At 42.9% G+C, this 20,953-nt stretch overlaps 1 protein-coding gene across 1 annotated transcript in view; it reads left to right on the top strand.

The window, feature by feature from the left end:
- ACO2 (aconitase 2) overlaps positions 1-20,953 on the top strand; it is a 47,019-nt gene that overhangs the window by 2,498 nt on the left and 23,568 nt on the right. Inside the window, exon 2 of the mRNA XM_045554808.1 lies at positions 20,480-20,616. Within this exon, the coding sequence (XP_045410764.1) occupies positions 20,480-20,616 (137 nt within the window). The remainder of the gene's footprint in view (positions 1-20,479; positions 20,617-20,953) is intronic.

The following is a 20,953-nucleotide window of genomic DNA, read 5'->3' as shown; positions in this document are numbered from 1 at the left end:
GCTTTGGAGATCTTTCTCAGCCAAAATACAGTATTTTTCTTCTGCCCTTGGCTGGACCAGAGCTGAAAGTAGATAATAGAATGATGGGTATTACTATTACCGCTAAAAGTAGCTAACATTTACCTTACAGTGTGCCAGTAATTTCACGTGACTCTGTGAGATAAGGCAGACCTGTTAGCCCTGTTTTTTCCATGAAGAAACAGGATTAGAGAGGGAACATAGTGTAATGGTTATGATCATGGACTCTGGCATCAGCCTGTCTGGGTATCATAAAATAGTTGCACAGTATTTAGAATCCTGCCCAGTACCTAGTAAGTGTTATATAATTGTTAAATAAGATAAATTTGCCTAGGGCTTTATCTAACTAGTTGTCAGCAGATGTGACTTCAATCTGTACACTGATTATAAAACCTGAAGACTTAGCAGCTGGCACTGTACTGCTTCCCTTTGGCATCAAGACTCGGCCTGTGGATCAGGGCAACAGCTGATGCTCGATAACCTGAGGACAGTGCTGATTTGAAAGTGTGCTGTTGTTTGACAGTAGCTGCTACCAGGTAGTAAGATTAGCAACAGTGAAGAAAATAGGTGAGATTTTTGAAAAGCCACATTTACTCTCTGGTTTTTAATGTTTATTTTTGTGCATATAACTATGGATGGTACATAACAGGGATAGGGCACTTGCAAATATGGTTTGTCAGGCGTTTGGTTTTGCCTTGAGATACTGGAATGCTGAGGTTTCATGTGACCTTGGGGAAGTGCATGTAAATATGAGATGACAGTTAACTACAAAGAAATCTGACATATTTGGCAGAAGTTCTCTATATAAGTGCCACGTTTAAAAAATTTTGTGGGCTGGGGACGGTGCCTCACGCCTGTAATCCTAGCACTCTGGGAGGCTGAGGCGGGAGGATCGCTTGAGCTCAGGAGTTCGAGACCAGCCTGAGCAAGAGCAAGACCCCATCTCTACTAAAAATAGAAAGAAATTATCTGGACAACTAAAAATATATAGAAAAAATTAGCCGGGCATGGTGGCGCATGCCTGTAATCCCAGCTACTCGGGAGGCTGAGGCCGAAGGATCGCTTAAGCCCAGGAGTTTGAGGTTGCTGTGAGCTAGGCTGGTGCCATGGCACTCTAGCCAGGGCAAAAAGAGCAAGACTCTGTCTCAAAAAAAAAAAAAAAAAAAAGAAAGAAAGAAGACTTTTAAATAACTTTACTACATCAGGCTGAAGCAAGGAGTAGGTGGTGGGATTTGCTGGGTGTGGCTAAATACAGACTCCACCATCCATTCTGGAATATGATGTAGTGGCACGTTTGGTCTGCCTGCTGCCATGGTTATGGTAGAGACACCTGTACGGGTCTGGAGAAACAGAAGAACCACAGTAGCCGCCATATATTGAGCAGGCCAGCTGTGCCAGTCACAGAACTAGATCCTGTTTTACAAATATTGCCTCACTTGTCCTTCACACCAGCCCTAAGAAGTATGTGTTAATAACCTGTTTTCACAATGATGAAACTGAGGCCCAGAGAGGTTAAATAGCTCACCTGAGGTTACAGCTAGTGTGTAGCAGAGCCAGATTTTGAACGCAGGTTTGTTTAATTGCAGAACCCAGTCTTTCTGCCGCTCAGCCAAACTGTTTCCCCTGGGTACTCCCTCGAGGGTAGGAAGTAGAAACTAAATATCTATAGAGTAGGCTAGATATGGGGGACACAGTTAAGTTGGCTTCATGCCTGTTTGGGTGTATGTCCCTTTGGGGCTGTGACTGCCTCCTACCCTAATTACCAGTGAGGCTGGTGGGGGAGAGGCTAGAGGTGTGGGTCTCACAGAGGCAGCTTTATTCCTTGACTGAGCTTTGGGTCAGTCTCACAGGCTGCCTATTGAGCTTACAGAGGATGCCCTTTTCAAGTGTGTTGGTGCAGACCTGCTGCCCATGAAGCCAGATCAGGGCCTGGGATTTGCATGCAGTTCACAGTGTGCCTGGATTCTCTGCTGCTGATGCGGGCAGCAAAAGAGAATTAGGCAGATGGGTGAATCTATCAGTTGATTCCTTAAAGGAGCCCCCTACTGCCTTTGGTGCCCATTTAGAGGCTGTGACTTGGAGAGAGATGGCTCCTTGCCCCCTTTCCAAGCCTCTGAAAAGGACTGCATCACTTTTGTTCCTGCCAGTTGCATAGCAACCAAGCTAGCCGATTGCCTGCTGGCAGGAGGGAATTGTTTAGCTTTGGATTCTTAGGAGAGGTGCCAGGGATCGCCTACCATGAGTAGGAGAAAATTGTTAGAAGCCCTGCAGCGGAGTGTGGGAAGATGCTTCTCCTTAGGAGGGTGTTGACTGACATGCATTCTTTTGTTGCCTACTTAGATGGAGCCCACCTGAGCTTCCCTGCCAGGAATGGCTAGGCACTTAGTTGCTAAGAGCTGTGAGCCTGAAGGCTGCTGAGGGCCATGGTCAGAAGAATCAGAGGTCTGACCCCACCTGAGACCCGGAAGTCATTCTTCTGGTAAAATGGGCTGCCTCGTAAGGTAGTGAGCTCCCCACTGTTCTGGTGCTTGGGACCTGCTCTGGGGCTGGGATCTTTGGTAGCTGGGAAGGGAGAAGTGGAGTGGAAAAACAGCAGCCTATAATCTTTTCTCCAGTACATGGGCAGGCGGTGTGTTAGTAGCAGCATCTCATCTCCCAGGAGAACTGAGTGATAGCAGCTTACATTTATTGAATGCCTGCCAGAACCCCAGCTGCTGAGCTCTTTGCTTTTCTTATATTTTTTCCTTACAGGATGCAGTATATTCATAAATGCTCTCTTTCCCTTTTTGCATCCCAGTCCCCAGAGGCAAACACTGATAGGAATTTTGTGTTTATCACTTAGACTTTTTTCTCTGTGTTTAGAAGCCATATATTCTTTATAATCTGAAAGAGCAAATTGAGGCTCAGAAAGGGAAAGAATCTGTCTGAGGTTCCACAGCTAGGGAAGCTGAGATTCCAAGCCAGACCCCGCCAGCTCTAGAATGGATGCCATTTCTGTGACTTGGCACTTGTTTTGGACTGTTTCCACAAATGCACTGACAGTCACTTGCTAAAGCAGCTGTCTCAAGAGACCTGGTCTCCTCCTGGAGCCCAACCTGTTTAGCCACCTCTAGCTCCTCAGCTTGCTGTGACTGCTGGTTCCCCAACAGGCAGCAGTGGTAGATGCCACACTTGACAGGGTGGATAGAATACTGCTGAAGAATATGTCAATCCCTTTAGATCGGACTGTTCTCTGGATACAAGTGGTCCCAAGAGAAGGCCTGCATCCTTTGGGAAGAGAGGGCGCAGTATGTTTGACCTTGGCCGAGTCAGGGTGGGGTCAGAGTTTTAAGTGGGTACTCGTGTGACATGCCACGGGACAGGCATTTTTCCATGTGCCTGGGCTCTGTGAACTGGCACTAATGGCTCACCACAGCCTCTGCCACAGTACTCACAACTTGAGTTTGATAGCACAGTGGAGGAGTCTTGTGTTCCAATCATGGCTCTGCCTTCATCCATTTTATCACTGAATACTTTTTGAACTTCGTGAACAATGTGTCAGACGTTGCCCTAGGCTCAGAATATATTGTGGCCAGAATAGACAATTTTTTGCCCTCATAGAGCTTATGTTTTAGTGGCCTTCCCCTTTGAGTCAGTGTCTTCTCATCTAAACAAGGGATAGAATGACCTATAACAATCCAACTTGGTAAAGTTGTTGGGAGGGTAACATAAGATAGCCTTTGTCATCTTGCCAGGCAGGTTTCTTTCTTTCCTTCCCTTGGCCCCCCCCTCCCCCCAGACGGGTCTTGTTCTGTTGCCAGGCTGGAGTACAGTGGTACAATCATAGCTCACTGCAATCTTGAACCCAAACTCCTGAGCTCAAGCAATCCTCCTGCCTCAGCCTCCCAAGTAGTCGGGGATACAAGTGTGTGACACCACACTGGGCTAATTTTATTTTTTGTGTTTTTGGTGGGTTTTTTTTTTTTTTTTTTTTGAGACAGAGTCTTACTCTGTTGCTCAAGCTAGAGTGCAGTGGCATCATCATAGCTCCTGGACTTAAGCTCCTGGACTCAAACGATTCTCCAGCCTCAGCCTCCTGAGTAGCTGGGACTACAGGTGTACCACCACCATGCTCAGCTAATTTTTTCTATTTTTGGTAAAGATGGGGTCTTGCTCTTGTTCAGGTAGGTCTCCAATGAACTCCTGACCTCAAGTGATCCACCTCTGCCTCCCAGAGTGCTAGGATTACAGGCATGAACCATCACTGCCTGGCCACTGCTAGGAAGTTTTAATAGCTATTGCTGATTCTCACTGAAAAGACTTTACTAATTAATATTCTCTAATGCTGCGGTCCCCAGCCCCTGGCCTGAGGACCGTTACCAGTCCGTGATCTGTTAGGAGGGAAGCTTCATCTGTATTTACAGCCACTCCCCATCGCTCACATCACCGTCTGAGCTCTGCCTCCTGTCTCATCCCCCCACCCCCAGTCGTCATCGTCGTCCATGGAAAAATTGTCTTCCATAAAACTGGTCCCTGGTGCCAAAAAGGTTGGGGACTGCCGCTCTAATACCCAAAATTTAAAGGTACCCTTTTCCCCAAACCCTTACCAACCCTTTATATTGTAAATATTTAAGATTATGCTAATTACTTCTGTATAATAGACAAGAAACATTCATGTTCTTAAAAAAAAAAAAAAGTCTTCATTCTTTTGCTTCTTGTGCTTCTTTTTTTTTTTTGAGACAGAATCTTGCTCTGTTGCCTGGGCTAGAGTGCCGTGGCGTCAGCCTAGCTCACAGCGACCTCAAACTCCTGGGCTTAAGCGATCCTTCTGCCTCAGCCTCCCGAGTACCTGGGACGACAGGCATGCGCCACCATGCTCGGCTAATTTTTTCTATATATATTTTAGTTGTCCAGATAATTTCTTTCTATTTTTAGTAGAGACGGGGGTCTCACTCTTACTCAGGCTGGTCTCGAACTCCTGACCTTGAGCGATGCACCCGCCTCAGCCTCCCAGAGTGCTAGGATTACAGGCGTGAGCCACCATGCCCGGCCTCTTTTGCTTCTTTTAATGTGGACTGCAAATTGTAGAAAACAGCATTGGTAGTGCTTAGAAAAAGTGTTTATATTTCTTTAAAAATAATTTCTCTGATTATTCTAAAAATAGTATGTATATAGTATTAAAGGTTCAAGATGATATAAATAGAGAAAGTTGGGATAGCTACTGTTAACAGCCAGCCATCTCTTCTATTTTGATTTCTTTCATTCATTCATGTCTGGATCTGTACTTAGAATTGCCAGGAGACACTTGGAAGGTTAAGTATTTGGGCTCTAGAGCCAGGCTGGGTTTGAGTGCTGGTGGTGGTGTTATTACTATCTGTCTGTGCTACCTTGGGTGAGTTACCACCCTTCTCCAGGCCTCAGTTTCCTCCTCTGTTAAGTGGGGTCTCATCTTATCACAGTAGGGTTGTTCATCTACAGAAAGTACTTATAATTTGGCATTCAATAAAAAAGTATTAAATAAGTGACTAGAGGCTAGGAAAGGGAGGAAAAAGAAGGGATAGGGAGAGGATGGTTAACAGACACAAAATTATAGCTAGATGGAATAGGTTCTAGTGTTCTGTAGAAATGTAGGATGACAATAGTTAACAATAATTTATTGTATATTTTCAGACAGCTAGAAGAGAGGGTTTTGAATGTTCCCAGTACAAAGGAATGATAAACGTTTGCTGTGGTAGGTATGCTAATACCCTGAGTTGGTCATTACATAAAAATCTCACTCTGTATCCTATAAATATGTACAATTATTATGCCTGTCAATTAAAAAATAAATATATAAATAAAAACTAAAGATCTCTTCAGACACAAAGACATTTACCCTTTCTCAGTAAAATACTTGAGGATGTATTCCCTCAAAACAAAAGAGTGTAACCTAAGAAGAGAAAGCCATGTATTCAAGTTCAACCTTAAAAAAAAAAAGTGGGCGGGGGGAGGGAAAGAAAGCCATGGAAACTAAGAATCTAACTCAAGTGAGGAGCAGAGAATTCTCAGGATACTGATGGATGTGAGTTCCAGAGAGGTATTAGACCCTACTGGGCCACAAGAGAGAGGGCTCCAGGAGATGACAGGGCTGTTGGGTTTCCTGACACGTTCATCATATTGAGTGTTGTAGCTGATGGAAAGTTTGAGAAAGAATTTGTGATACGTACACCGAAAGTGTTGAAGTTTGTTGTCTTTGGGACAGAGGAATGGTGGGATGGGACTTGAATCTTAGGGTCCTTGTTAAGGATAATTTTTAACTTTTAATAATACATCAGTATGTTACTTTGATCAAAATAAAATACGAAAAACAAAAAAGTTTTGAATATTACTAATAAAGATTATTATTTTTTTTGCTTTTGTGTGTGTGTGTGTGTTTTTTTTTTTTGGAGACAGAGTCTCATTTTGTTGCCCAGGCTAGTGTGCCGTGGGGTCAGCCTAGCTCACAGCAACCTCAAACTCCTGGGCTCAAGCGATCCTCTGCCTCAGCCTCCCAAGTAGCTGGGACTACAGGCATGCACCACCATGCCCGGCTAATTTTTTCTATATATATTTTTAGTTGTCCATATAATTTCTTTCTATTTTTAGAGAGACGGGGTCTTGCTCTTGCTTGGGCTGGTCTCGAACTCCTGACCTCAAGCAGTCCTCCCACCTCGGCCTCCCAGAGTGCTAGGATTACAGGCGTGAGCCACCGCCCCCGGCCTGAGGTTATTATTGTTATCAGTGTTAACTCTGCTCAGAAACTTCAGCCGTGACACCTGTTCCGTGTGGGTACAGTGTGTGCTGTGGTACCAGAGATTATGGGGAGGGGTAGATGCAGCATGGACGAGTGTTTGCTGCTGCTTTTGGAGTCACCTATATTAAGTGCCCACTTAATATCTAGGTACCTAGCTCCAGACCAGGGAGTCTGGTGGAGGGATGGTGGTGGTAGATGGCCCTGGACGGGCTTCAGAGAGTCTGTAAAATTGTGTGTTTTATGTGTTTTCTAAATTTTCTCCATGAAATATGTCCTACTTTTTATAATGGAGGAAAAATCCTAATAAAGTTAATATAAAAAAAGTCTGCTTGTAAATTTTACATAATTGCTATTTTTTTGGAGCCCATTCAAGTTATTTTATACCTCACAGTAACTCAGAATAATATTTATGTCACTTCATTCCTCACATGATACTGTATATATGCTCTTTTTCCAAATGAGGAAACTGGAGTGGAACCTGCTTGAGATCATGTAGCTAGTAAATGGTAGAGTTGGGCTTTGGAACTAGATTTGAGGTCTTTTCATTGTGCTGCATTGTCTCTTATAAACCAAAGGTTAGAATTCAAGTTTTTTAGATAGTGAACCACACCCTCCCTGCCTTGCTGGGTTTCCAGCCTGACCTTCCACCATTTCTTGTTTTGTTTTTTACATCCCACCATCAAGTGATTTGTAGCTCCTGCACACATCTCTTCATGATTCTCTATATTCTTATTTTTATTTATCTAATTTATTTGTTTATTTATTTATTTTTTGAGACAGAGTCTCGCTCTGTTGCCCGGGCTAGAGTGAGTGCCATGGCGTCAGCCTAGCTCACAGCAACCTCAGACTCCTGGGCTTAAGCGATCCTCGTGCCTCAGCCTCCCGAGTAGCTGGGACTACAGGCATGCACCACCGTGCCTGGCTAATTTTTTCTATATATACTTTCAGTTGTCCAGATAATTTATTTCTATTTTTAGTAGAGATGGGGTCTCGCTCAGGCTGGTCTCAAACTCCTGACCTCGAGCGATCCACCCGCCTTGGCCTCCCAGAGGGCTAGGATTACAGGCATGAGCCACTGTGCCTGGCCATATTTTTAAAAAATTTTTTATAGAGACAAGTTCTTGCCATATTGCCCAGGCTGGTCTTGAACTACTGGCCTGAAGTGATACTTCTCTCTTGGCCTCCTGAAGTGCTGGGATTACAGGCGTGAATCACTGCCCCCAGCTTTTCTATCTTTTTATATAATATCTGTGTTCTTTGCCTTGCAAACACTGTTTATCCTTCACAGCCCTGCTCAGGCACTCCCTTCTCCATGCCTGCTTGCCAAGACATCCCAAGCAGAGTTCATTGTTCCCTGTGCTCCACTTCTGTCCCTTGTGTGTGTGTACTTCTTTGCAAAGGTTACAGTGGGTTTTTGCATTTATGTGCTGACCTTGGCCCCACTCAGGTATATTGGTGTAGGGACTGTCTCACTCTTCTTGGTACCTGTGTCATTGCTTGGCACGGAATAGATGCTCAAGTGTTAAAATACAAATGTGCTGCTAGGAAGGAGGTTACATGATAAGCCACCATTAACCTATTCTCATATTTTTGGCCTTCTCAAGTGCATTATCTACATAGTGGCCACAGTGATTTTTATTTTTAATGCAAATCTGATGATCCTGCTTTAACTTTCAGTGGCTTCCCAATAAACAACATGTCCTGCTGTCAAGCTAACACACACTTACAAGGCAAAGCCAAGACCTGATTGGACTGGTAAAGATACTACAAGCCACTTTTGTATTCAGACTGTGTATTACTTTTCATAGACAGTGAAAGGAAGAATAAGCCACAAATGCAGCTCCTTGGTCCTTTCCCCATACAACAAAAGGGATGCTGATGACTGCACCTCAAATTGTGGAATACCCTGTTGCCAAGAGCTAAATCTAGACTATAGCTAAGGAAGTTTATCTTCTGCAGCTTTAGTCTGAGGGGGCCAGGGCCAAAAGCCCCACACCTTATCAGAACCCAGAGGCCAGAAGAAACTGTCCTGACAGCCTCCCAGGAAGATAGGAGGCAAGTGGGAGAGAGGCCTCATCCTTCCATGTTCTAAGGGATTACAGGGTGTTCTGCCAAGACTCAGATAAGCTGTGGCTCAGAGTTGTTAAGGCACCATTGTGTAGCTTTTCTTCTATACCTACAAGGTCCCTTGTGATACCTGGTTCCTTTTTATTTAGCCTTATTTTCTGCCATTTCCACTGTACTTTGCGTACTTTGCTACAGCCAAACTGGTTTTCTCTTTCAGATACAAGTGCTTTCTTGTCACAGGGCCCTTGGACATGCTATTCCATCTTCCAGGTTCCCTGGATTTCTTCTTCTAAAGCTCATTTTATTAGCTTGGCTAATTCCTAGTAATCTTTCAGTTCTCACATTAAACAGCACTTTCTTGGAGAAGCCCTTCCCAAATTCTAGATTAGTCTCTCCAGCTTTATGCTGTTACAGCTGCTTGACTTTTCTTTCATAGCACTTCTTTTACATAGTCCCTCGAGTGTTTACTTGATATTCATCTATTCCCCTAAACTGTAAGCTGCTTCAGGGCAGAGACTGTCTGTCTTGTTTACCTGTTTAATTCAGGCACCACAGCACAAAGTGTGGGACTGGATAAATATTTAATGAATCAGTAACACCTTAGTTTAAATTGGGGATGTAGTGTGGTGGAAAAAGCATTAACTTAAGAATTGGGTGGCTTGAATTCTGCTCCTAACTGCTGTTAACTAGGTATGTGACCTTGGGCATTCGTTTGCTCATCTGTCTAATGAAGAAAAAATTCTTGGTGATGTGGGGTTCTGATAATCTATGATTCTAGATGAGCGTCTAATTAGCAGAGCTCTGGAGGAATGGGACCAAAGATAAGTACCCAGCTGTCTGCTTGACCTCTCCACTTGGGTGTCAGACCAGTGTCTCACACCCTTTCCGGCCTGCTCTTCTGTCGCCTTCCCCATTTCAGTTTATAGTAACTCTAGTCTTCCAGTTACTCTGGCCCCAAACTGCAATGATATTCTTGACTCCTCTCACACCCCTTGGCCAATTTGTCAGCAAATCCTACTGTTACTACCTTCAAAATATATCCAGACTTGAACCCCTTCTCACCACCACCACTGTAACTATGATGCAAGTTGCTGTCTTTCACTGGGCTAGTGCATTGGCTCCCTATCTGGTCTGCTTCCACCTGTTCTGATGGCAGCCAGAAAGATCCTTCTAAAGGTAAGTCAAGTCATGTAATTCCTGTTCCGCATTCTCCATTGAGTTCTCATATCACTCAGTAGTGAATCTCTCACTCAGTAATACAGAATCCTTACTGTATTCTACAGTCTGACTCCCTGCTTCCTCTTGATCTCATCTCTTACCACTCTCCCCCTTCTTTATTCTGCTCCAGCCACACTGGATTCCTTACTTAAAACATAAATAACTATGCATTTTAACATCTTAACTGTTTTTAGGTGCACAGTTCAGTGACATTGAGTATATTCATGATGTTGTGCCACCATTACCACTATTCATCTCCAGAATTTTTTAATTTTGAAAAGCTGAAACTCTGTGCCCCTTAAACACTAACTCCCCATTCCCTCTTTCCCCAGCCCCTGGCAACCACCATTCTATTTTCTGTCTCCATGAATTTGTCTACTCTAAGTATCTCATATAAATGGAATCATACAGTATTTGTCCTTTTGTGACTGGCTTATGTCACTTATGTTCTCAGGGTTCATCTATGTTGTAGCATATGTCAGAATTTCCTTCCTTTTTAAGACTGAATATTCCATTGTGTCTATATACCACATTTTGCATATCCAGTCATCTGTTAATGGGCACTTGGGTTGCTTCCATGTTTTAGCTGTTGTGAATAATGCTGCTATGAACGTGGGTATACAAATATCTCTTCAAGACCTTTCAATTCTTTTGGGTGTATACTCAGAAGTGGAATTGCTGCATCATATGGTAATTTCTGTTTTTAATTTTTTGAAGATCGCCCTCCTGTTTTCCATAGTGGCTGCACCATCTTATATTCCTACCATAAGTGCACAGGGGTTGCACTTTTTCTACCACCTTGCCAACACTCTTTCTGGGTTTTTTTTGATGAGCAGTCATTCTAATGTGTGTGAGGTGATATCTCATTATAGTCTTGATTTGCATTTGCCTAGTGATCTGTGGTGTTGAGCACTTACTGTTGAGTGCTTATTGGCCATTTGTGTATCTTCTTGGAGAAATGTCTATTCAAGTCCTTTGCCCGTTTTTTAATCAGGTTTTATTTTTGAGGTGTAGTAGCCTCTATATGTTCTGGATAATCAATCCCTTATCAGGTGTGATTTGCAGATATTTTCTCTTGTGAATTGCCTTTTAACTCTGTTGATCATGTGTGTTTCTTGATGTGCCAAATTTTTAAATTTTCATGAAGTCCAATTTGTCTATTTGTTGTTGCCCATGCCCTTGGTGTCATATCCAAGAAATCACTGCCAAATCCAATGTCACGGAGCTTTTGCCCTGTTTTCTTCTAATAATTTTATAGTTTTAGGTCTTACATATAGATTTTTTTTTAAGAGAGTCTTGCTCTGTCACCCAGGCTCGAGTGCAGTGGTGCAATTATAGCTTGCTCACTGTATCCTCAAACTTCTGGGCTCAAGTGTTCCTCCTGCCTCAGCCTCCCAAGTAGCTGGGACTACAGGCATGCACTAGCGTGCCTGGCTAATTTTTCAAAATTGTTTTGTAAAGACAGGGACTTGCTCTGTTGCTCAGGCTGGTCTCAAATTCCAGACCCCAAGCAGTATTCCTGCCCTGGCCTCCCGAAATGCTGAGATTACAGGTGTGAGCCACTGCACTTGGTCTACATTTAGGTTTTCTTATCTATTTGGAGTTCATTTTTGTATATGGTGTTAGGTAAGGGTCCAACTTTATTCTTTTGCATGTAGATAACCAGTTTTCCCGGCACCATTTCTTGAAAAGACTGTTCTTTTGCTATTGAATGGTTCTGGCACCCAAGCAACATTATTTCTTAAAAGAAGGGGCCTTTTTAACACCAGAGGTGTAGGAAGGTGAGATTCAGAATAAAGGACATGTTTGGGGGCTGAGTGTGACAGCCCATAACCTGAAATCCCAGCACTGTGGGAAGTTGAGGTGGGAAAATCACTTGAGCCTAGAAATTCCAGGCTGTAGTAAGCTATGATCACAAGACAGAATGAGACCCTGTCTCTAAAAAAAAAAATAAATAAATGAAGGATATGTTCTAAATTTAATAAATTTGGCTTTTAAAAAAGCTTTCTGTGTTGCCCTTATTTTCCCCATTTTACTATTAGACAGTTCGGTGCAGACAGGCACCAAGTAGGTTAATTAAGGTTTGGGTGACTTTGGTGTGAGTAGAGGGAATGCAGAACAGAGAGCCTGATGTCTTCCACAAATGCCCAGGGTGGTTTTGAGTAAGTCACTCATTGTCTCTATTTGGATTTTTTTTTTTTTTTTAAGAGACAGGGTCTTACTCTGTCACCCAGGCTAGAGTACAGTGGTGTGATCATAGCTCACTGCAGCCTGGAACTTCTAGACTCAAGTGATCCTCCTGCCTCAGCCTCCTGAGTAACTGGGACTATATAGGTGCATGCCACCATGCCTGGCTAAATTTTTAATTTTTATTTTTTGTAGAGACAGGGCGTCTCGCTATGTTGGCCAGGCTGGTCTCGAACTCTGGCCTCGAGCAGTCTTCCTGTCTCCGCCTCGCAAAATGCTTGGATTACAGGTGTGAGCCACTGCACCTTGCTGATTTTTTTGAATCAAACTTCTCTGAAGTAATGTTTTTCTAACTGCCTATGTTGTCCTGTTATTGTATCATGAAATTAATGGGGTACAACTTGCCTTGGAAAACGTAATGTAGTGTTCTGAGTCTAGTGTGTGTTCTGTGACACCACACAGGATTACATTTTATGTCACATATGCATATTGTGGCTTCCTTGCTTGTGTGTTAATGAACTTGAAGGCTGTGGCTAATCCAGAAGGGCCTGAATTCTGGGGGGTGGGGGGTTTCTTCCTTGACACAGATAAATCCATTCTGACATTGCTGTGCTTTTCCTCTCAACCTTTGGGTAAATAAGTGGGTTTATTGGAGAGCCTGCTTGCTGATGAGGAATATTTATAGACTCTCTGAGCTGGAAGGAAATTTGGAGAACATCCCGTCTAGTGGTACCAGATGTGGCTATGTCAGAGTAACCTAGTAATCTTTTACTGACACTCAGGTTCTACCTCAGGCGATCTGATTGAGAGGTCTGGGAGTGGTAGGGCCCAGAAACTGCGTTTTTATAAAACCTGTGAGGTATTTTTGATCCAGTTCTTCCATTTTATAGAAATGGAAAATGAGGCACAAAAAAAGGCTAGGTTACTTTTACAAGGCTACATAGTGACCAAGCTAGGAGGCCAAATCTCTGGACTCCTAGGCCCAGGATGTTTCTTATTGGCCCCTATTGCCTCCTGTCATGTGGGGTATTTCACTGTCCACCAAACCACACACAGGGAAGTGACCCATGGGGCAGGCACACCCTGGCTCTTGGGCACTCTGAGTGTGGTGCTGTCACTCTAAGGTTGGATTGAAAATTGGGTTTCAAGGACAAAAATATAGCGACAGTAGGGGACTTCGGCTCTCTCTACATAGCTGAAAACAGCTTGTCTATCGAACTCTTTTTTAAACACACAATATCAGCTTGATGCAAATTTGGGGAATAATAGAAGAAAATAAATTTCCATCCTAACTCGAACATTTTTAATATATTGTTAGTGTGAATATGACTTGTGTCCTCAAGTGATTCTCCTGCCTCAGCCTCCTGAGTAGCTGGGACTGCAGGCCTGAGCCACCACACCAGACTGACTTTTCTGTTTTTTGTAGAGGCAGGGTATCACTCTTGCTCAGGCTGTTCTCAAACTCCTGGCCTTAAGCAATCGTCCTGCCTTGGCCTCCCAGAGTGCTCGGTTTACAGGCATGAGACACGGTGCCTGGCCCACATTCTCTAAGAATGCCTTTATTAGCTGTCTTTTTCCAAATCAGGATCTAATTTTAAAAATTACACATTGCATTGGTTTTACCTTTTTTGTTTCTTTTAACATTTTTCCCCATGACACTGACTTTTTGAAGAGACCAGCCCAATTTTCTTGTAGAATGTCCACCATCTGGATATGATTGATTGTTCTTTTTGTCCTCTATATTTCCCTTACACTGGATGTAAGATCCCAAAGCTTGCTTAGGTTCAGGTTGAACATTTTTGGCAAGAATTCTTCATAGGTGATGCTGTGCAACCAGGAGCCACTATTGTCAAGTTGGTCTTGTTACTGGTGATGCTAAGTTTGATCCTGGGTTAAAGTAGTGGTAAACAGATCCAGCTATAGTGAAGGTACATTTTTTTCCCTTTTCCTTAGTAATAATTTCCTGTAAGTTAACTTGCTGAAACAAAAGGTTTGCACATTTTAAAAAAACAAAAAACTTTTGATTATTGTCAAATTACCACTAAACAAGTATGTTGCTCTTATACTTCAGTTAGCATGCTTTTTTGTACCTATTTGCCTGGTTCATTCTTTCTTTTTCCTGATTACAAAAGAAACTTACATATATCATGCAACGTTTAAAAGTTGCAGAAGTACACAGCATAGAAAGTAAAAGTACCTGTAATTCTAATTCACAGAGATAATTGCTGGGAACAGTTAGGGATGTCATTTTATTTTTTTCCTAAACATATTTACATTTGTTGATTACTATTATTTATGCAGAAATGGGCTCATACTGTTTTGCTACATATTTTCATTGAGTATATCATGGAGGTTTTTCCTGCTAGTAAACTTTGATCTATCCTGTTTTTTTTAAACTTTGGTCAAATATATCATAAAATTTGACATTTTTACCATTTTATAGTATTCAGTCGAGTGGCATTAATTACATTCATAATGTTGTGCAATCATTACCACTATCTTCTTTTTAAACAGCTGTAGAATGGCATCCCATGGTGGATGAGCCAGAATTTATTCAATCAGTGCCCTATTTATGGACAATTGGGCTGTTCTCTTAAAAGCAGTGCTGCCTGTCTCATGAGACATGCTTGCCTGTCTCATTTATTTGAATATTTTAATAAGATAGCTTTCTGGAAGAGGAAAAGCTGGTCAAAGGTACAGACATTTTCATTTTAATAGATATTGCCTAATTGTCTTTCAAAAATGTTAGACCTCTTTACGGTCTAACCAAAGGCATCTAAGACTGGTAAATTATTGATTTGTCTTATTAACTGTTTGCTCATACAAGGTTAACTGATTGTTTATTTAACCCTGCTCAATAAGGAAGAGCTGATTGGTAAAGTAGAAGCAACATTCCTTGGTTTAACTAATTGGTATTTATGTAGCACATCTTGTGTGGTGTTTAGGCACGAGGAGTTTAGTTATGAATAAACAGACAGTCCTCCCCATGGGAGCTTACAGACTAGTGGAGACAGACATCATCTCATGAGTGAATGTCAGGGAGAGGTTAAATGGCATATGTATTAGGAGGTTCTGATTGTAGTATGGATTCCCTGAGAAAGTGAAATTTATTTGGAGTTTGAAGGATCTATGGACATTCCCTAGACAAAGGGCATTTTGAGAATAGGGGTAGGCAGAGAACATTTTAAGCAGAAGAAACAGCATGTGCAAAGGCCCTGTGGCAGGTCCCTTTAGAATTTGTACTGGCCAAGGAAGTTCATCATGTTCGGTGCCCTTGAGGAAGGCACATTCTGAATTATTCAGAGACTAAATAATGAGATACCACTGCTGGGGCCCCATAAGCAGAGGGGTTTCAGTGGGATGGGAGTCTTTCTAAGGCAAATTCTAACAAATTACCAATGATCTAAAGGGGAGAAGAAAGAGAGGCGCCTAAATAAATCAGCTTGGAGTTTTGGAATGACTCATTCAAAGTTAGAAGGAGGGCAAGTAACCAAGGAGAAATACTACAGAGCAACTGGAATACAGCCGAAGGGGGCCAGATGAGCTGAGTCTTCTGAAAAATGCTAATCAACCAAAAGGTCCTTTAGAGCTTTGTTTGCAGTAAGAAAAACAAGAAGAGGCATGTTGGTTCAGGCAGTATCCAGAGAAGGAACACAGCTGAATACTTCTAGTTTTGCATGTATCTCCTCTATGAAGGAAAATGATACTGTATAACACATACTGAGCACTTACACTATGAACAGGTCCTGTGCCAAGCACTTGATGTAGTTTATCTCATTTCATATTAACACTATTAAGTTTATTTTCTTTATGGCAAAACTAAGGTTGGGGGAGGTTAAATAACTTGCCTGTGGTCACGGCAGGTAAGTGGTAGAGCTGGGTTGGGCAATCTGACTACAGTTCTTCAGTCCGAACTATCACACTGTACTGGGAAAGGGTGGGCTATGTGAGGTAAGAAGGACTGGCCTGGCATCTAGAGGTAGCACACAGTCCAGGAGAAGTGGTCCCTCTCGGAAAGAGAGAGATCTCAGCTTGTATGCTGGATTCACTGCATACCAGGTATATGAGTTCTGTTTTTCTTTTTCTTTTGTTTCTTTTTTTTTTTAATTTATAAAATATTTTATTTTCTTTTTTACTTTTTAAAATTTATTTATTTATTCATGCTTTCCATTCCAGGGTATACGAGTTCTGACTTAACTCCCTGATCATCAGTTCCCACATCTGTGAGACAGGAGTGGTAGTTACCTTGTGCTGTTATAGTGGGAATTCAAAATAGTCACAGAAGGTGCTTGGCACAGAGCAGGTGCTTAATAAGTAATTGTTTTTTATTCTAAAAGTAGGGGTTGGGCACTCATATCTAGTTGTTTTTTTACATATGAGAGGTAAGTGGCCCATGAATGAACAATACTTAGTGTCTTAATCCATTTTGTGTTGCTAAAACAATACCATATACTGGGTAATTTATTAATATAAAGAAAAGACATTTATTTTTATTTATTTTTTTTTTTTTGAGACAAAGTCTTGCTCTGTTGCCTGGGCTAGAAAGTACCATGACATTAGCCTAGCTCACAGCAATCTCAAACTCCTGACTTCAAGTGATCCTCCCTCCTTGGCCTCCCAGATTGCTAGGATTACAGGTGTGAGCCACTGCGCCTGGCCAAAAGACATTTATTTCTTATAGTTCTGGAGGCTGGGAAGTCCAAGATCGAGGGGCCCACATCTGGTGAGGGCCATCGGGCACTGTTATCCTGTGGCAGAAGGTGGAAGGGCAAGAGCATGCGAGAGAGAAGGGAGGAAAGGGGATGGAACCCACTCCCCTGATAACTAACCCACTCCTGCAATAACAGCATTAATCTGGGCAAAGCCCTCATGACCCAATCACCTTTCAACACTGCTGCATTGGGGATTAAGTTTCCAGCACGTGAACTTTGGGAGACACATTCAGACAGACCATAGCACATGGTGGCCTTGCCTTTTAAGTTGTCTACAGGATAAACGTACTAATATGGCCGAGCTCTTCAGAGTGTACACATGACATCTCATGCATTTTTAAACCTCTCACAGTACTGCTGTGAAGCAAGGCTGAGATTTTTCCTGTGCAGGTGTGAAAAGCTGAGGCCCCCAAGAAGTTAGGTGAGTTGCCTAAAGCCTCAAAGCCAAGCCAATACCTTTTACTTTTTTGTTGAGTTTAACAGATAGTGAGTGTTCCATCCTTATTAATGAATAAACTTGAGCTGTCTAATGTAGCAGTTTAGATTTAATTACAGTTCACTAACACCAAAAACTCCGTTTCCACTGGCCACATTTTACACATGCCTGGTGGCTGCCATATTGGACAGTGCAGATCTAGAACATATTGTGGCAGAGAGTCCTCTTGGACAGTGCTGGTTGTTATGAACAGACACTTTCACATAATTGGAAACCAGAACAGTATTGTGATTAAGGATGAAGCACGTAGGTGATTTCATTTGTTTCTAACACTATTGGACAGTGCTGGTTGTTATGAACAGACACTTTCACATAATTGGAAACCAGAACAGTATTGTGATTAAGGATGAAGCACGTAGGTGATTTCATTTGTTTCTAACACTATGAAGTTTATCTGTTTGGGGAGAGGCTTAGGGAGTTAAGTGACTTGCCTGGGACAGCAGCAGGCAAGTGGGTCAGTCTGACTTAGTTTGAGTCCCGTTTGCTACCATGTGGCCTTGGTCATTCATCCCCCATGCAAGCCCCAGTGTCTTCTCTGGGAAAATAGGATAATCATAGCAGCTGCTTCACTGGGTGGCTGTGAAGATTAGATGATAAAACATATTTGAGGTGATTAGCACCATGCCTGTCTCAAAATAGGTACTCCATAAATATTCTTTGTTTATCCATAAGTTGTGTTCTGTATCAACATATTTTGTCCTATTTTCCCCCCAATCAGCATTATTTCTTAAGCCTGTTTTTACCTAAAAAGGTATTGATATATAGTCCATAGTTTGCTTATTTTATTTTTTGTAGAGACAGGGTCTTACTCTGTTTCCCAGGCTAGAGTACAGTGGTGTGATCACAGTTCACTGCAGCCTCCAACTCCTGGGCTCAAGTGATCCTCCTTCCTTAGCCTCCTAAGTAGCTAGGACTATAGACCGTGGCACCACACCCAGCTAATTTAAAAAAAAAATTTTTTTTTTTTGTAGAGACAAGGTATTGCTGTGTTGCCCAGGCTGGTCTCGAACTCCTGAGCTCAAAGATCCTCCCACCTTGGCCTCCCAAAGTGCTGGCATTATAGGTGTGAGCCACTGCACCTGGCACTTGTTTTTATTTCTAAGGAAACAAGCTTAAGGCAGTTAATTTGTAAAAATAAAGAAATAGATCTGTATGTAGACATTGGAAAGATGTCTAAGATATGTTAATATGTGAAAAGGTGAGATGCAGAACAGCTTGTGTGATTTCTTGTTGGTGTAAAGAACCCAGAGGGGGCTGTATGTTTACATAAATGCACAATGGTAATAGTAATAGTAGAAACCATACTCAGTACTTTATGTAATCTTTCCTCATCTTCACAGTAGCTCTCTGAGGAAGTGAGTGCTTAGAGAGGTTAAATTGTCAAGACCAGTTAGTAAGTAGTGGGGCCAGTCTTAAACCCAAGGTCATTGCCACTCCACCCCTCTGCACTGGGCTCCTCCCCCTGTCGCAGGGGTGGTAGTTACTGCTGCAGCTGAAATGTGCTGTGTTCTTCTCTGCGCTGGCACTGTTGAAAGTCCTTCGATATGTCATTGGTGGGGTTTGAGCTGGGGGGCAAGTGGATGGGAAGTCTGCCCTGGGGAGGTCACCCCTGCCACGGTAGGTTAGGGTGGATGATGGCTGGGGGTGCTGTTTCAGAATGTGGCCTGTTCTTACTCCAGGGAACAGGGAATGGCAACTGTGGACCCACAGTGGGTTCAGATGCTGAAGTTAGCAGGGTTTTGATTTACATATTCAGGTGACACAAAGAAGGGAGCCTGGGGGAGTGGCTTCAGCTTTGCCCCTTCCCTTACCCAAGTATATGACCCTCTAAATGGAGAACAGCAACCACCTGGAAGGGAAGCAGCTTTTCCTTTCCTGCTGTCATTTCTTTGGATTCATTTCTTCTTCCCTGGTCACAATGTACCCTGTGAAGGCTGTCATCCATGGTTTAAAATTAGCTAACACAGACCCCCATCATAACAATCATATACCTATTGTGTCATAACAAATTGCTCTCAAACTTAGAGGCTTAAAACAACAATAAGCATTTATCTTTCACAGTTTCTGAGAGCTAGGAATTTGGGAGTGGCTTGGCTAGGTGGTTCTGGCTTGGGATTGCTGAAGAAGTTACAGTTGAGGTATCAGCCAGGGCTGCAGGTAGCTGAAGGCTTGGGTTGTGGCTGGAACGTTTGCTTGCAAGGTGGCACTGGTTATTAGTAAGAGGCCTCTGTTCGTCTCCAGGTCAGCCTCTCCCAGGACTGCTTAACGACATGGTGACTGTCTTTCCCTGGAGCAATCCAAGAGAAGGAGCCAGCCAGGCAGAAGTGGCCCTTTTTATGACCTAGTCTCAAAGTCACATAGCATAGCTTGTCATCATTGGCAGTAAGTTGATAAGGCCACCACACAGGAAAGGAGTGGGGAATTAGGCACCACCCTTTGAAGGGATCAACATCCAAAGCTCATGCACGGGGTTTTCCTCATTCATTCTTTCGCCTATTCAGCAAATATTTAATCTCTAGTATGCGCCAGGTAGTGCAGATACAGAGATAAATAAAGCTTGATCTCAACCCTCAAGGAACTTACAGTGTAGATAGAATAGTAGCTATGATTTGGGTAGTGCTTTACAGCTTAATGAGAGCTTCCACAGATGGTCTCATTTAACCTTCTCGGTACCCCCGTATGATCTCTAGAGCTGGTTATAGCCTCATTTCCTATCTCTTCTGGGACTTAGACAATGGGGGATTTTCTTACATTTATACAACTTACATGGTAGAACTTGACTTTGATCCCAGCAATTCTGCCTATAAATCCTTTGCACATTTTCTTCTATCCCAGGCTGTGTTTTTTGTGACTGCTATGTCATTTCTGTGCTGCAGATGAGGAAGCTGAGGCTGCAGGCACTGAACAGTGTTTGACATTTTAATTCCTCGATTTTTTTTTTTTACCATAATGAGCTGTCCTCAGTATAGTGAAAAAGATGGACTCCCCTAAGTACTGCATTGACAGTTGCCATTGTCTCTCTCCTTGCAGAAAGCCCTGGGTGTGCGGCAGTATCATGTGGCCTCAGTCCTGTGCCAACGGGCCAAGGTGGCCATGAGCCACTTTGAGCCTACTGAGTACATCCGCTATGACTTGTTAGAGAAGAACATTAACATCATTCGCAAAAGGTAAGGCTGCAAGTGGCAGCTTGTGGTGACTACTAAAGATGCTGCTTCTGCTCCCTTTCAGGCAACCTAGGAGGTGTTTGGGGAAGGATGGTTCATGATGGTGGCAGGGTTAAGGTATTCAGGGCATAAAGGTCCCTGCTGAGGAAAGGCATTCTGGATCGGTGCTGGAGCCCCTGCCTTGTCTGCCAAGGAATAATCTGTGTTATCAAGAAGCCTCCAAATGAGCTACACCAAGGTCTCAGGTGCACTTTTGTGCTGTGATCTGAACCTCCCAACCTTTTCAGGGGAGGCTCCTGAGCCTGGGCCAGCCGTCTGGGAACTGTCAGGCACAATGGCT

This window comes from Lemur catta, chromosome 6 (assembly GCF_020740605.2).
Source record: "Lemur catta isolate mLemCat1 chromosome 6, mLemCat1.pri, whole genome shotgun sequence".
NCBI lineage: Eukaryota > Metazoa > Chordata > Mammalia > Primates > Lemuridae > Lemur > Lemur catta.
Note: the sequence above shows the minus strand (reverse complement) of the source record. Positions and strands in the feature narration are given on the sequence as shown.